We start from the raw sequence: 15,524 nt of genomic DNA, 5'->3' as shown, positions 1-15,524 counted from the left end.
GTGGTTTCCCCTCTGTCCTAAAGCGTGGAAGCGGAGGCTCCTGAGATGGGTCCAATTCTCTCTGGTCCTACAATGTTGAGCCCATAAAGGGTAGAATCTGGCCAGCCTTTGTTTGCAAGTAAAGGTAGCCCCACCCTGTGCAAGCAACTGGTCATCACTGGCCCATGGGGGACATCAGATCACGACTTTTGCTAGGCAGGTTTCCTTCGCGGGACAGACTTGCAAGCTGGGTTCTGATGCAAACCCCTTATTTATATTTTTATTGGTGACCATTCAAGGAGCCGAGGGATTTCATCCTCCCAACAAGAAGGGAGAGCATATAGGTGATGTTAAGAGAGGCCATGGGTGTGAAGCCAAGGAGCACACAGGTAAAACATACCCAATCACCTTGGATTTGAGCCCCGTTTCTTGGTCCATTGCTGAGCAACTCTTTAGTTTAGAAAGCTTTTTGTAATATTACATCTAAAATCTACTTTACCATTTGAGCCAGTCTCCCTTGTTCTGTGCTCACCGGGCACGGTGAACAATTTTTTCCTTTTCTTCTTTGCAATATGTTTTAAACGGCTCAAAGCGAGAGCAGTATCTTTTGATGCTAAACACGCCAAGCGCCTTCGAACCTTCAGATTGCCTTCCGTTGTTTCCCAACAATTCTTTTGTGAATGGTGTTGCTCAGAACAGAAAACGCTATTCCAGAACATTCCTTGCTGTCAGATAGCTTCTGCGATCTTGCGCATAGTACTTCTCTTAGCACAGCCTAAAACGGCATTGAACTTCCGTGCCATAGCAACATATTGTTGACTCTTTTTATCCAGTACAGAATCTTCCTTTGAAGTGCTCCTAGCTAGTGAGCAATCTCCTATCTCGTACTTGCGCATTTGGTTTAATGCTTATCTTCTATTTCAGTTGAATTTTATTTATGGAAGGCATTTTTTTTAACCTGCCTGTCTCTTTAAAAATTAAAACGTCTGAGGCAGGTTACATTGGTATTTAAAGTACACCTCATAGTAACTGTGGAAAAAAGTTACACACACACACACACTGATTTTTTAAAAGCACTAGAAGCCAAGCACTCTCAATCTACTTTTAACCCCTGAAACTTTTTACCATCCTCTGGAACATAGGTGTCAAACTCGCAGCCCTCCAAATGTTATGGACTACAGTTCCCATCATCCCCTGCCAGCATCATGCTGGCAGGGGATGATGGGAGCTGTAGTCCATAACATCTGGAGGGCCGCAAGTTTGACACCTATGCTCTGGGAGGGCCTTTCTAAATAGTTAGACCTGGTATGTTAGTAGCATGAAGGGTATTCTTAAGTACCTGTGGCACAATGCTGAGAACACTTCTCTTGACCTTTCCCCAGTGACCAGACCTAAAATTCAGAGTCGATCAGCTTAGAATTGTTCTTACCTTAAGTAAATCTTGCTCTGAGGAGCAAAGCTGTCGCAACTTCTTTCATTAGCTTCAAAATGAGTTTGAATTTTTTAAAGCAAATCCTCTGAAGTTGTGTTTTTGTGTTTACTTTATTTTATATCCCCCTTTCTCTCCAGTGGGGGCTCAAACCGTCTCACATTGTTCTCCTTGCCTTTGTTTTATACTCACAACATCCCTGTGAGGTTGGTTAGGCTGAGAGTGTGTGACTGACCCGAGGGACTTAGGGTTAGGGTTAGTGGGGATTTGAAACTGGGTGTCCCAGTTCCTTGTCATCAACATCTGTGCCTATTCTTTCGTCTAATTTTGTGTCAGTCCATTTACCAGGGCTTAGTGTGTGCTCTTTCAAAGAGACCTGGGAAGTACTGGTACCCAAGCGATCAGTCAGTTGCTACAGATCTTTCTTACGGGTTCCCTGCTCCATTTGCTGCATAAAAGTATAAGAAACATGCGCCTTGAACCGACCAAAGCCTCATCAGCCACTGGTATAAATAAGTAAAAACATGCCAGATAGCTTTCTCAGAGTTAACTCCTGCTTGGTAGCTCATAGTCCAGCACCCGTATAGTTTAATTCATTTTTACCTTGCCCTTCCTCCAGGCTCAGGACATGGAACACAGTTCTTTCCTCCTCCACTTTAGCCACACAATAAGTCCGTGAGGTAGGTGAGCTGAGAGAGGCCTTTGTTAACGGTCACCCTGTGCATTTTGTGGGGAGCAGGGTTTTGAACCTGGGTCTCCCAGTCCAACATTCCAACTGTTATGTCATGTTGGCTCTCACAAAAGAGCCATGTCACAACAGATCCCTCGACGGTTTGTGAGAAGGAGCTTGCAATCAAACAGTATGATAGAGTAGAGTGGAAAATGCATCCTCACACTTAAGGGTGCCAACTTGATTTTAAAAATTCAGGTTGCCGGGATCAGAACAACTTGATGACTGCGATGGAACCCAGGTAGCGTCAGGGCGGAATTTGGGGTTGACAGGGGGTTTTCAAATCCAAATACTTACCTGGCAGAACCCAGTTCTCCAGAAACTTAATAGAAACTTAACAAATAATAATAATAATAATAATAATAATAATAATAATAATAATAATAATAATAATAATAATAATAATAATAATAAAAGAACTGTAACTGGACCAGGAACAGCAGCATCTTATTTACATACTTATTTATTCTTTCTTCGACAGTGAAATTCACTGCCTTGGAGAGTGGTGGAGTCTTCTTCTTTAAACAGAGGCTGGGTGGCCATCTGTCAGGAGTGCTTTGATTGTGTGTTCCTGCATGGCAGGGTGTTGGACTTGATGGCCCTTGTGGTCTCTTCCAACTCTTATCATTCTATGATTGTATTCTTCATTAATTTCTTAGGGTTTTTTCTTAACTTTCCCCCACTTTATCAGGTTTACTCTATTTTCACTCATTTTTAACTTATTCCATTTTATGGTAACTTTTGCGTTAGGTGGCGCCATAGCTGTTATTAGTTTGGTTAAACCGATACCGTTTATCCATGCCCAAACTCGATGTTACTGTCAAATTTGGCTATTACCCTGTTTCCCCAAATATAAGACTTCCCCGGAAAATAAGACGTAGTAGAGGTTTTGCTGAAGTGCGAAATATAAGGCATCCCCCAAAAGTAAGACGTAGCAAAGTTTTTGTTTGGAAGCATGCCTGACGAACAGAATACAGAAATATAAGACATCCCCTGAAAATAAGACATAGCGCATCTTTGGGAGCAAAAATTAATGTAAGACACTGTCTTATATTCGGGGAAACATGGTACCCCAAGAGTTTAGTTAAATTTTGTTGTGATTGATGGATCATATCGGTATTGTAGGGATTGTAGATTTTTAAAATTGTTTTAGTCATTGGTATGGATTCATGTTGTGTGATGTTTGTGTAGAAATTTAATAAATAATAAATGTTTAGATAGAAATTTAATAAATAAATAAATAATAATTGCTCGGCTTTCTCAATGAGACTGAGGTGGATTAATAAAACCTTGAAAGCATTCAGCAAACACCTGCAGTAAACATTTTTTCCCAGTTGTGTAGGCTTACACAGCAGGGAAAAATGTAAACGAAAACTGATCTAAGGCTCAGTATATAACATAATGAAGAAATGGGGTCATAAAAATAAAGAATGTTGCAGTCAAAATAGGGGTAATACGCACAATAGTCTGCAGGGTGGATAAAAGGCAATACTTTTTTAAAAGCAGTAACTGAAAAAGCACTAATTTAAAAATTAAGAATGGGGGTTTTTATTTAAGGAGGATTTTGTAAAATAAAATGCATTTTGAGGAAAAATCTAACAATAGTTTAAATGGTTTTCTATTTAAGCTATGCCATATAGTCCAACTGTTATTCATCAAAAAAATAAGGATTAGTTTTTAATTATGTAGCATGAGACTGTAAATTCTTGCAACGTTTAAATTTCTTGCTAAATGAATTCCATTAATCCGTTCACAATGTCATGCTGTTCCGGAGGTTTCTGTAAGATTATGGTGGCAAATTTTCCATCTAGAAGATATTATGACATATGTCTGGTTCTGCAGTTCTGTGAATTGGTGTCTACACAGATAACTTGCCTTTTCTTCACAGAAAAATGTTGTAAAATAAACATACAGATTTGAGACAAAGTCCTTAATTCTATTGTTCAATGAATATAAGATTGTTAGCAGCGGACTAGATCTGCAGAAGGAGCTAAGTGTGAGGAAAGAAGGGCAAGCAATAACAATGAAACTTTTTGAGCAGAATACTCAACAGAGTCTTGGAATCTGTGTGTGTATAGCCTTAGGTTAATCATGTAATCCTCCCCTTGGAGGAAAGAACTGGTAATGGCAGCAGGTCATGAAGAAACCCAGTTTGGGAACATTTTAATGAGTATCCCCTCTACTTATGGGTAGTACATTCCTGCATGCAAAATTCAAACCCCGCAATAAAGAAATGCAAAGCTTAATGACCCGCTTGACACTGAAGATAGTTCCCCTCTCAATACATTCATAATTATCTATCTGCATTTCTAATAGTATAACCAGATTAGTAATTTTAAATGTAACTGTAGAACTAATCCGAAAAGTTATTCTGAAAATGAAACTTTCATCTCATTGTAGATATTAAGATGATATCTGCAAGAATCTTTAGGTAGAAAACCTTGATTTAAATCAAGCCTTACTGACCAGAGATTTCAATCAAATCCACCCTGCTGCAGTCTGCAACCAGATACCATCCTTCTTGATCCTCCATGTAAGATTTTGCCTATCTCACTGGAATCTGCTAAAATGTAAAAGAGTACTGACATTTTCTTATACAGGCAGGAAGGTACCAGCTGGATAATAGGGGAAAAATTACTGTAAGAATTGTCGAAAGCTTTCACAGCCAGATTCAACTGGTTGTTGTGGGTTTTCTGGACTGCGTGGCCATGGCCTGGTTGATCTTGTTCCTAACGTTTCACCTGCATCTGTGGCTGGCATCTTCAGAGGTGTATCAGTGTGTAACACACTTCTCTCTGTGATATGCCTCTGAAGATGGCGACCACAGTTGCAGGCGAAACGTTAGGAATAAGATCCACCAGACCACGGCCACACAGCCTGGAAAACCCACCACAACCAATTGTAAGAGTGGTTTAGCAGTAGAATGTGCTGCCTAGGGAGGTAGGTGGTAAACTTTCTCTCACTGACCATCTTTAAGAAGCAACTGGGTGAACACTTGTCTAGGATGCTCTAGGCCAGTGGTTCCCAACCTGGGGTATGCATACCCCCCACTGGTATGCACCAGAGAGCTTAGGGGAACACACAAAAAATCATGTAATGGTACAATTTTAGGAAAACGGATTGCCAAGGGCTGCTCGAGAGAAAAAAACGCTGTTCTAGGCTGGTCCTGCATTGATTGGACTAGAATGATGGCCTGCGTCTCCCCTTCCAATTCTGTGATTCTAGATTTAAAGCAGCCTTGCAGTTAGAAACTGGTGGGGCTGCATAGTTATTTGATACAGCAGGTGGGATGTCTGTGTGGGTAAAAACAAAGTCATAAGCCAGTGGTGGCAAACCTCTGGCACGGGACCCTGTGGGCCCGCGCAAACAGAGTGCACCCCCCCCCACACACACATCTAGGCTGGCCTGGGCCGCTGGTCTCGATTATTAGCATTAAATCTAAGATCTAGTTTTGGGGAAGCAGTGTAGATAACCCTGTTAAACGCTGTTAAACCCCACTGATTTTCATGTGAAGAACTAAAGCGCAATCCTTTACCTGGGAGTAAACTCAGTTGCTGGCAATGGGGTTTGCTTCTGAGTAAACTTCCTAGGGTCGTGATTCACCTGTTGAAAGAGTTGCACGGTTGCTTCAAAGCAAAGCCACTGACTACCACCAAGCTTACTCCCGAGTAACGCACGCCTCGCAGCCAACCGTTTTTTCTAAACTAAAACCTCAGTATTCAGGTTAAATTGCTGTGTTGGCACTTTGCGATAAATAAGTGGGTTTTGGGTTGCAATTTGGGCACTTGGTCTTGAAAAGGTTCGCCATCACTGTCATAAGCCATGTTAATATATTATTTTCCCACCTCGGCCATATCTGTTTTCATTCCGGCCTGAATATTTAAGAGCAAATTGGCAGTGTTTCTTTTGGTTGGAAGAGGAGAGGGTATGTCATGTTGAAGAGAAGGGAAGCTCGTTTTCTGCTGCCTCAGAGTCTAGCACCTGGAATAATGGATTCAAGGTGCTGGAAAAGAAATTCCACCTAAACATCAGGAAGAACTTTCTGACAGTCAGGGCTGTTTGACAGTGGAGTGAACTGCCTGGAAGTGTGGTGGAGTCTCCTTCTTGGGAGGTTTTTAAACAGAGACTGGATGATCCTATGTCAGGAGTGCTTTGATTATGTATCCTTCATTGCAGGGGGTTGGACTGGATGGTCCTTGTGGTCTCTTCCAACTCTATGATTCTATTTCCTAGACAGGTCATTTGGCCGGCTTGCTGCAAAGTTCTGTCTCTTCCCTCCCCCCTCCAGTCTTCGCTCTCTGCACTCTTTTTTCTGTTGATGAAGCATGCTTCATCCTTTCCAACCTCGTAGGGGTGTTGCGAGGCCTGAATTGAAACAGTGCTTGGGGAGTACTTTGAATGTCTAGGATGGGGAGTGGCACAGAAACCCCAAATATTATAAGATTTAATATTCGTTCTAAATAGGCTTTTGAGCAGCCAGAAGCCCAGTAGTCACTTGTGGTTGTAAAAACCACCTCCGGGCAAAGTCTTTTATTTTAAAAAGTAGGCTGAAAGTATGAAGTCTTCTGGGGGTGAGGAAGGGGACGAACCTGCCTGTTGTATTCTTTGCTCACTCCTCTGCTATTCTTTTGGGAGGGAGTCAGATTTGGAGGCGTAGGAGGTGGTTTTTGTTGAGTTATAGCAATTCATTTTGCAGAATGTATTCCTTAACTGCAGTGGATTTTTTGTTGTTGTTGTTGCTGCTAATCGGAAAATAAAATTGTAACATGGTATTGGCTGTCAAGCTTGAGCTAATATTTCTAGAGCGGAAGGGAGAAGCCAACTGCTAAATTAACAAAAACAGATCTCTCCCCCTCCCCATATTGGGATCATTTGTTTATGGAGCCGCATGCAAAGCCCCCCCCCCCCCCCCCGGATGATTTCTTCTGATTGGATATCCCAAGAAAGAGTGTCACCTGGCAATCCAATAGCAATCTAAGTGCCTTCCATTAATTGCTCCAGAGTTTTCCAAACTTCTAATACTTGAGACGGAGGTTTTTTTCTTCTGTTGATGTTGAAATGTTGAAGGCACGCTTTTTGCCTGCATGCACAAAGATACCTGCATGCTCTGAACTGATTCTTAAAACAGTGGCACCCTTTTTTCCAACTGTGCAGTAGCTCAGTTAGTATTCCTCGTTGTCAGTCCAGTGTTCTTTTTGCCCAGTAAAGCTTGAAGATGCGTCTGGGATGCTGCTGGACATTGGTGATGTTTCCGGGATTCCCTGCATCAGTGGTTAGAGCATCTGCCTCATGAGGATTGGCTGTCTAGGGAAAAAAGGCGGGTAATAGAAGGAGGAGGAGCTGAGAGAGTTCAGAGAGAACGGTGACTAGCCCAAGGACACCCAGCAGGAATGTAGGAGTGGGGAAACACATTTGGTTCACCAGATAAGCCTCTGCCATTCAGGTGGAGGAGTGGGGAATCAAACCTGGTTCTCCAGATTACAATCCACCTGCTCTTAACCACCACACCACGCTTGCTGTCTATTATGTCTAATAGGAGACATAAAAGAGGTCTGCAAAATAATTCACAGTGTAGAGAGACTGGGAGAAGATTTTTTTTCTCTGTCCTAGAATACTAGGATCCAGGATCATGCGCTGAAACTGAAGGATGGGAGATTCAGGGCGGATGCAAAGAAAGACCTCTTCACGCAATGCATAGTTAAACTGTGGAACTCACTGCTACCGAATTTAAACTACTGCCAATTTGGAAGGCTTTAAAAGGGGAGCTGACAGATTCAAGAAGGATGGAGCTTTCAGGAGCGGGATTCTGGACTTTGTGGGCTGTTATGTTCTTGCATTCTTCTCTGTCAGCTGTTATCATGGGCTGCACCAGGGAACCCCACCATATCTTTAATCATAGAATCACAGAGTTGGAAGAGACCCCAAGGGCCATCAAGTCCAACCCCCTGCAATGCAGGAACACACAATCAAAGCACTCCTGTCAGATGGCCATCCAGCCTCCCTTTAAAAAACTCCAAAGACTCCACCATACTCTGAGGTAGTGCATTCCACTGTTGAACAACCCTGACTGTCAGGACGTTTTTCCTGATGTTTAGGTGGAATCTCTTTCCATTCACCTTGAACCCATGACTCCTGGTCCTAGTCTCTGGAGCCACAGAAAACAAGCTTGCTCCCTCACCAACATGACATCCCTTCAAACATCCAAACAGGGCTATCATGCTACCTCTTAACCTTCTCTTCACCAAACCAAACATACCCAGTCATTGTCCATGTATTAGCTAATTTTTTTGGGGGGGGGGGGATCTTTGCTGGAAGGCCCTGCCTGTACTGAAGGAAACAAAGGTGTATCCCACCAAGTGGTTTAAAATTTCAAGGCATTTCAAGCATTCTCCTGGCCGGGGTGACCAACAAACTAGAGGAAAAAATGTGCTCCCAAAGTTGTCATACTTTGTGATTTGCCTGCTGATTTACTCAATAGTTCTTATCATATTTGTGATATACTTTGAGTCCCACTGAGAAAAGTGGACAAATGATGATGATGACGACGATGATATTGATGATGATGATGATTTGATAATAAGTAGTAGTAGCTGTACTACTAGTAGAGGCTTAATATGTGAAAATGGGCAGTTGAAGCTAATTTATTTGTGTAAAATATTGATTTAGGCTGCTTGTCTCCCTTGCAGAACTCAAGGTGGCTGAAAATACAAATAAAATGATTATAAAATCACAATAAAAGCACTGTTCATAAAACAACAATTGTAAAAACACATAAAAAACCCCTGCTCAACTTCCTGTGGACCCAGGTTCTGCTGAAGTCTGAAAACTGAAGACAGTGGGATATTCAACTGTCCAGACATTTAAGCCAAACCCCTTTCTAAGAGTGCCAAGCAGATTTCTCCAATCCAATGGAAATCCCCATCTCCGAGGCTACTTTTACTAGTTGGAGCTGTGTACAGTATAGTCCCACCTCCCATCAAGCACCCAGTCATGGCTCTGAACTACTCTGGTGCAAACCAGACCATCCTTTGTTCAAAAGGGATAAACAGCCCAATCCAGAGCTGTTATGCAGGCGGGGATGGTGCCACTCCTGCAGTATAGAAAGCCCCCCAAGTTGTTTTTTTTTTTTTGAATGATCTTACCTTGAACTTCCCCGTGGGGGGAAGTGGAGATCCGCCATGAAAATTGCAGAGTATGTCCAAGCCCTGCTCTGCAGGCACCAAGGGGCGGGGACTGAACTAGCGGTAGAAGTCACTTAAGGTTGGTTCCATCCCTGGGAACCCCCACGCAGACACGGCTCAGGGAAGTGCTGTCAGAGAGCTGAGCGCCACAGCCCAGTGTCCCAGGGCTCTGCAGCTGCCAGGCGCTGGCTTAAATGACTCTCTGTTGGCATAAGCCCACATCACATCCAGAGGGAGATTTGCCCCACCCCCGGATTGGGCTGCTCGTCTGCCAGGATGCTCCAGTGTGGAATGGAAGTGGAATTTCTAATGGAATGTAGGGATCCAGGTACTCTAAGTGGCTCTCTTAAACATGAGCAAGTGTTAGGATTTGTCACGCTCCGGTTAGGACTGCCAATAAATAAAAACTACATCAGTCAAATGCAGTCCTTAATAAAACTGTCTTCAGCGGGAAATGGGCGATGAGGGAGCCAGGCGCACCTTGCTGGGACGGTGGTTCTATCATTATGAGGCTACCACCCAAAGATTCCTCTCTTGGGCGCCCACCAGACAAGCTTCTTTGATTGGTGGGACAGTTGGGAGGGCCTCTCCCTGTGATTTAATTCCCAGGCGGGAACGTTTGAGAGAAGATCCTCCTTGATCTCAGATTGCAAATGCCTTAACAGTCCAGGTGCTCAGGAGCAGCAGCAGCAGAAGGCCATTGCTTTCACATCCTGCAGGTGAGCTCCCAAAGGCACCTGGTGGGCCACTGCGAGTAGCAGAGTGCTGGACTAGATGGACTCTGGTCTGATCCAGCTGGCTTGTTCTTATGTTCTTATTAAGATAGTCCTTCAGAGACTCCCATTAACAAAGTGTGGAGGTGAATAATACTGTCCAGTCAGTGACATCCAATTAAGCTTATGTGCAAGGGACGAGGCATTTTTTTCCTCCAGGCAGTTGGCAACCCTACAGAGGGCGCGCAATCTGGGAACGACCGATTTCTTCCTCTCTTTCTTTGTCCAGTTTCGTAATGTAAAATAAACAGCCTGTGGTTTATTTTTATTTTTTTTTGCCACGGACTAATGACACCCTCTACAACGGCCTTTGAGTGCCAACAGAAGTCTTATCAGTGGAAGAACAAATTTCCAATATGTTCCAGTATTTTATTTTTTTAAAAAATGGCAATATATTTAGCACATTCTGGTGCCTGCGTTTGCAAGCGAGCGTCTGCCAGCGCGGTGGTGGGAAGCTAAATGTTAGGATATTTATTGCTGGGATTGAGTCGTTTAGATTGAGCGAGGGTCTGGCATCCCAAATGGCTCGCAACTGAAGCTCTGTAAGAAGCGGGAAGCGGACGGGCGAAAAGCGTTTTCTTGGCGGAGTCGGCCTGCAGTACCGATGTAGCCCACGTGTGATCCTGAGGCCCATAACAGCAGCTGGTCTAGAATGTTGTCCCTTTACGGTTCCTGAATAATTTATGCATAAAATAATTTATTCCTGATAGTTTCGGCGGCGGTCGACACTGCTGTGTGTTTCACATTGTCTGGCTAAGCCTGGAAGTCTTCAAACAGTGGGTTGTTTAGTGAGTCAGAACAGAATAGCCAGTGTGCTGTAAAAAAATTAAAACAATAAGGCAGGGGTGTCCAACTCTGGCACTTCAGATGTTCGTGGACTACAGTTCCCATCAGCCCTTGCTGGCATGTCTGATACATGTCTGATTTCTGATACAAGCCAAGTCAGATTTCACTGGTGTATAGCCAAAAGCCATTACAAAATAAGTACAGTAAGTACAATAAATCAATAAAATTTAAAGTATATTAATGAATCGAGCATTTCACTGAACTTTAAAAATGAATTAACTGAAAACATCCACACTAATACATTTTATGGACTTGCTCTTTTTGAGATCTCATTGACCCTTATTATTTTTGCTGCACAAGCAAAGAAAGATATTCTATAGGTAACATAAGAATCAGTGGATTTCTGATACAAGTGTCAATAGTGAGATGGCTTTAGCCAAAATGTAAAGATTGTGGTGATTCTGGGTTTCTTGCTATCTGTATGGAACAAACTGCTAGAAGGAATTCACTGGCCACTAACCTGGATAGCTTTAAAAGGGGCTTGGACAGATTTATGGAGGAGAAGTCGATCTATGGCTACCAATCTTGATCCTCTTTGATCTGAGGTTGCAAATGCCTTAACAGACCAGGTGATCGGGAGCAACAGCCGCAGAGGGCCATTGCTTTCACATCCTGCATGTGAGCTCCCAAAGGCACCTGGTGGGCCACTGCGAGTAGCAGAGTTCTGGACTAGATGGACTCTGGTCTGATCCAGCAGGCTAGTTCTTATGTTCTTATGTTCTTTCCGGCATGTTGGAATTTGGAAACTGCCAGTGTTCAAATTTTGAACTTAGCAGTCATGAGATGTCTAGGAAGCTTAATGTTTATGTTTTTAGGATTGTATGTTTTAAGGGGGGCTTTTAACCCCTTTATGTAAGCCGTCCTGGGACTTCATTGTAGGGCGGGCTATAAATGGAATAAATAAGATAAATAATAATCTCACAATCAGGAGTGGCTGATAAGTCTGCATCAGTGAAATCTTTAGCCGCAATTTTCCAGCTGTTGAAGACATAGAAACCACATCTTTACATCTATCTGTTCTAAGTGAGGTTCAACAGGTGCTGATTCCCAGCAAGAACAAGAGTATACCGCTAAGATATGCAAATAATTAATTGTGGGGGGCGGGGGTTGGAAAACAGGTGAATGGGGAAAAGGGATCTCTTTGGGCAGTAAGTATGAAAACTATTGTGTTGGAGGTACATGCCTGTGAGACTTAGTTCAGGTTTCAGTGTACTCAAGAAGATACACTAAAGGGATCTTGTGCTTCATTTCAGGATGGCGGACACGGATCTGTTTATGGAATGCGAGGAGGAGGAATTAGAGCCCTGGCAGAAAATCAGTGACGTGATCGAGGACTCCGTGGTTGAAGATTACAATTCAGTTGACAAAACAGCAACGGGTAAGTAATCTTTTGCGTGTTTTCTTTTCCTTTGACGCGTCCAGTGTTACGCTGTGTTGCTCAGTGTTGGGTGGAAAAACAGCGATCTGTATCTAGTGAAAATCAGGCTGCCTGCGGATTTCAGGCTGGCACTGTGTTCATTTTCCGAATGTTTAAAATAATGGTGTGGGGATTACTCTGGGATGGAGGGTGGCGCTCTCCTGCTCCTTTGCAGTTTATTCACAGCAGTCATAACCACCACCGCCTTTATCGGCATTTTCATTATTCCATCACACGCTCGTATCAAATTTGAGTATGCAAAATGAATAAATGATAAAATTAGGATTAAACGAGACTAGAATTTTACAGGGTTACTTATAACAATGCACAGGTTTTGGCAGGCTTGAGGGACTTCACGGTTAGTCTCCACCAAGCATTTTGCAACCATGACTGTGACTACCGGGCAATTATTGTGTACACAAGCATGTTCCAGTTTGGGAATCCCCGGGCTTTATGGGCCTGTGGATGCCTTTTGAGATGCGGGGGGGTGGGGGTGGGGACCAGAAAATGGCTGCCAGAGGAGATGGAGCCGCATAAGCACAGGGGAAACCCAGGAGCAAGGAATATGGGGGCATCCACTGAAAATGCTGGGGGGAAGAATTAGGACTAATAAAAGGAAACATTTCTTCACGCAACCTGTGATTGGCGTTTGGAATATGCTGCCACAGGAGGTGGTGATGGCCACTAACCTGGATAGCTTTAAAAGGGGCTTGGACAGATTTATGGAGGAGAAGTCGATTTATGGCTACCAATCTTGATCCTCCTTGATCTGAGGTTGCAAATGCCTTAGCAGACCAGGTGCTCAGCAGCAACAGCAGCAGCAGAAAGCCATTGCTTTCACCTCCTGCACTTGAGCTCCCAAAGGCACCTGGTGGGCTGCTGCGAGTAGCAGAGAGCTGGACTAGATGAACTCTGATCTGATCCAGCAGGCTTTTCCTTATGTTCTAATGAATAAAAGAAGTAATTTTTTTAAAAATGCAGAGGGGATGAGACATGAAGGAATAAAACCGACACTGCAGTGGCACCTGCTGCCGAAATATTATTTTGATATGTGCAGCCAATCAGAAGCCCTGCTGGGCAGGAGCCCCGCTAACTCCCCCCCCTCTAAAAATACGTGGTGGGGGCCAGGAAGATCGTCATTGTGCACGATGGTTCCTTGAATACCAGGCTGGGGACCCTGGTCATCACTGGCCCATGAGGAACATCAGATCAGATCAGATACAGGAGAGAAAGGAGGGATATAAATCTAAAATCTTCTTCTTCTTTTGATTACTCCCTCCCCACCTCTGCTTACGGTATTTTTGGTTGTGTCAGGGCGGGGTTGAGTCAGGACCAGGCATCAGTTCCAAACACGGCTGCTACTTTTACGTTATCAGGAGTCTTTTAAAAGTCCTGGGCTATAATATCCGTCGGATCATCTTTGTCTACGTGCTTGTTCACTTTCTCAAAGGTTGATGAGGCAGGGCTTCCCTTGGCAGAAGCCATGCTGGTTTTCCCTCAGCAGGCTTTGTCCTTCCATGTGCCAAAAATCTCCTGAGCTTGAGAAAGTTGGAAACGCGTAAGAAATTGCATTTAAATCACAGCTGCGGAGGGACGGATTTGTTGGTGAATTAATTGGAGGCGCATTCCGAATTGATCAAAATATTTTGAATTGAATGGATGAGTCTGACTGACCAGATGAATCATGCGGTTTTAACAACGACCAATGAAAGTGGCCAGTGATGGGACAGTTCCGAGAGGGGAGAGCAACTGCTGGTCCAGGAAGGCTGGTGGAGAAGGCTAAAGAGCAGTGGTGGGATTCAACCGGTTCGCACCACTTCGGCAGAACCGGTTGTTAAAATGGTGCTTTTAACCAACCAATTGTTAAATTATTTGAATCCCACCGCTGCTTAAGAGCATTTCCACCATGTGCTGAATTTTGCATTCACGTGGTCCAGGCCACAGTTAAGTTCAGATGTAGCAGCTTACCATAATAAAGGAAGGAATGGACTGTGCAGTCCTCAATCCTGGTAAATGCTGGGTTACTTTATTACCACGTCTGCTTTGTATTACAATTCACTAAAAACTATAGACTAAAGCGTGACCTGGACAAGTTGTAAAAAACCGTTGCCTTTCTGCTTGGATTCATGTTCATAAGTCTGGCATGTTAGAGAAATTATCCCTTCCTGGCTATTAATATTCTTGTGGGTGTCGCAAACTGGCATGTTTAGCAGTTTGCCTTCTCGTCCGGCTGTTCCAGTTTGCTCCTTCCCTGCCTTCTGTCTGATAGCAAGAAGAGCCTTCTGTTTAGGTGAATATGTGAGATTTGCCTTGTAAGAGAACAGACTCATCTTTTTGCCCAGCTTACCTTATGCAAACCTTACGCAGCCTACCTTATACAAGCAATACCACAAACGTGAAATTGTTTTGGTTCTGATGGGTTTTCCGGGCTGTGTGGCCGTGGTCTGGTGGATCTTGTTCCTAACGTTTCGCCTGCATCTGTGGCTGGCAGACTTCCCTCTGTGTGGCTGGCAGACCTCTGAAGATGCCAGCCACCAGTTGAATCCGGTTGTGAAGACGAGCGAAGTTAAAGAAGAGGTATTAACAGGAAAAAGTGGGGGAGGAGGAGCTGAGGGAGGAGTTTGATTTATATCATCTCCTTCTCTCCTGCAGGAGACTCAAAGGGCTGCTTAACTTCCTTGCCCTTCCCCCCTCACAACAAACACCCTGTGAGGTAGGTGGGGCTGAGAGAGCTCCGAGAAGCTGTGACTAGCCCAAGGTCACCCAGCTGGCATGTGTGGGAGTGTACAGGCTAATCTGAATTCCCCAGATAAGCTTCCACAGCTCAGGCGGCAGAGCGGGGAATCAAACCCGGTTCCTCCAGATTAGATACATGAGCTCTTAACCTCCTACGCCACTGCTGCTCCTGAAAGCCCTCGATGATACCATGAAATGGTATGTTTAAGGGTTGCTATTATAGGTCTTTTACAAGTGTAGATTATTTTAATTTGTAATAAATACATATGACCCCTTAAATTTTTTCTTGACTTTTGGGTACTTAATTATCTAAAGAAAGGTCAAATAGTCACAAAAATGGCTCAGACTCAAACAGGGGGAATAACTGTTGTGGGGTGCTGGCGAATGCTGGAGTGTCACCCAAAACTTTGTGGCGTGTCACCATCACTGGTAT

General features: G+C 43.8%; 1 protein-coding gene across 1 annotated transcript in view; it reads left to right on the top strand.

Annotated features, from left to right (window-relative positions):
- The window catches only part of POGZ (pogo transposable element derived with ZNF domain), a 56,181-nt gene that overhangs the window by 3,912 nt on the left and 36,745 nt on the right, over positions 1-15,524 (top strand). The window contains 1 exon segment of the mRNA XM_048511044.1: positions 12,192-12,316. Within this exon segment, the coding sequence (XP_048367001.1) occupies positions 12,193-12,316 (124 nt within the window). The 5' untranslated portion in view covers position 12,192.

This window comes from Sphaerodactylus townsendi, linkage group LG01 (assembly GCF_021028975.2).
Source record: "Sphaerodactylus townsendi isolate TG3544 linkage group LG01, MPM_Stown_v2.3, whole genome shotgun sequence".
NCBI lineage: Eukaryota > Metazoa > Chordata > Lepidosauria > Squamata > Sphaerodactylidae > Sphaerodactylus > Sphaerodactylus townsendi.
Note: the sequence above shows the minus strand (reverse complement) of the source record. Positions and strands in the feature narration are given on the sequence as shown.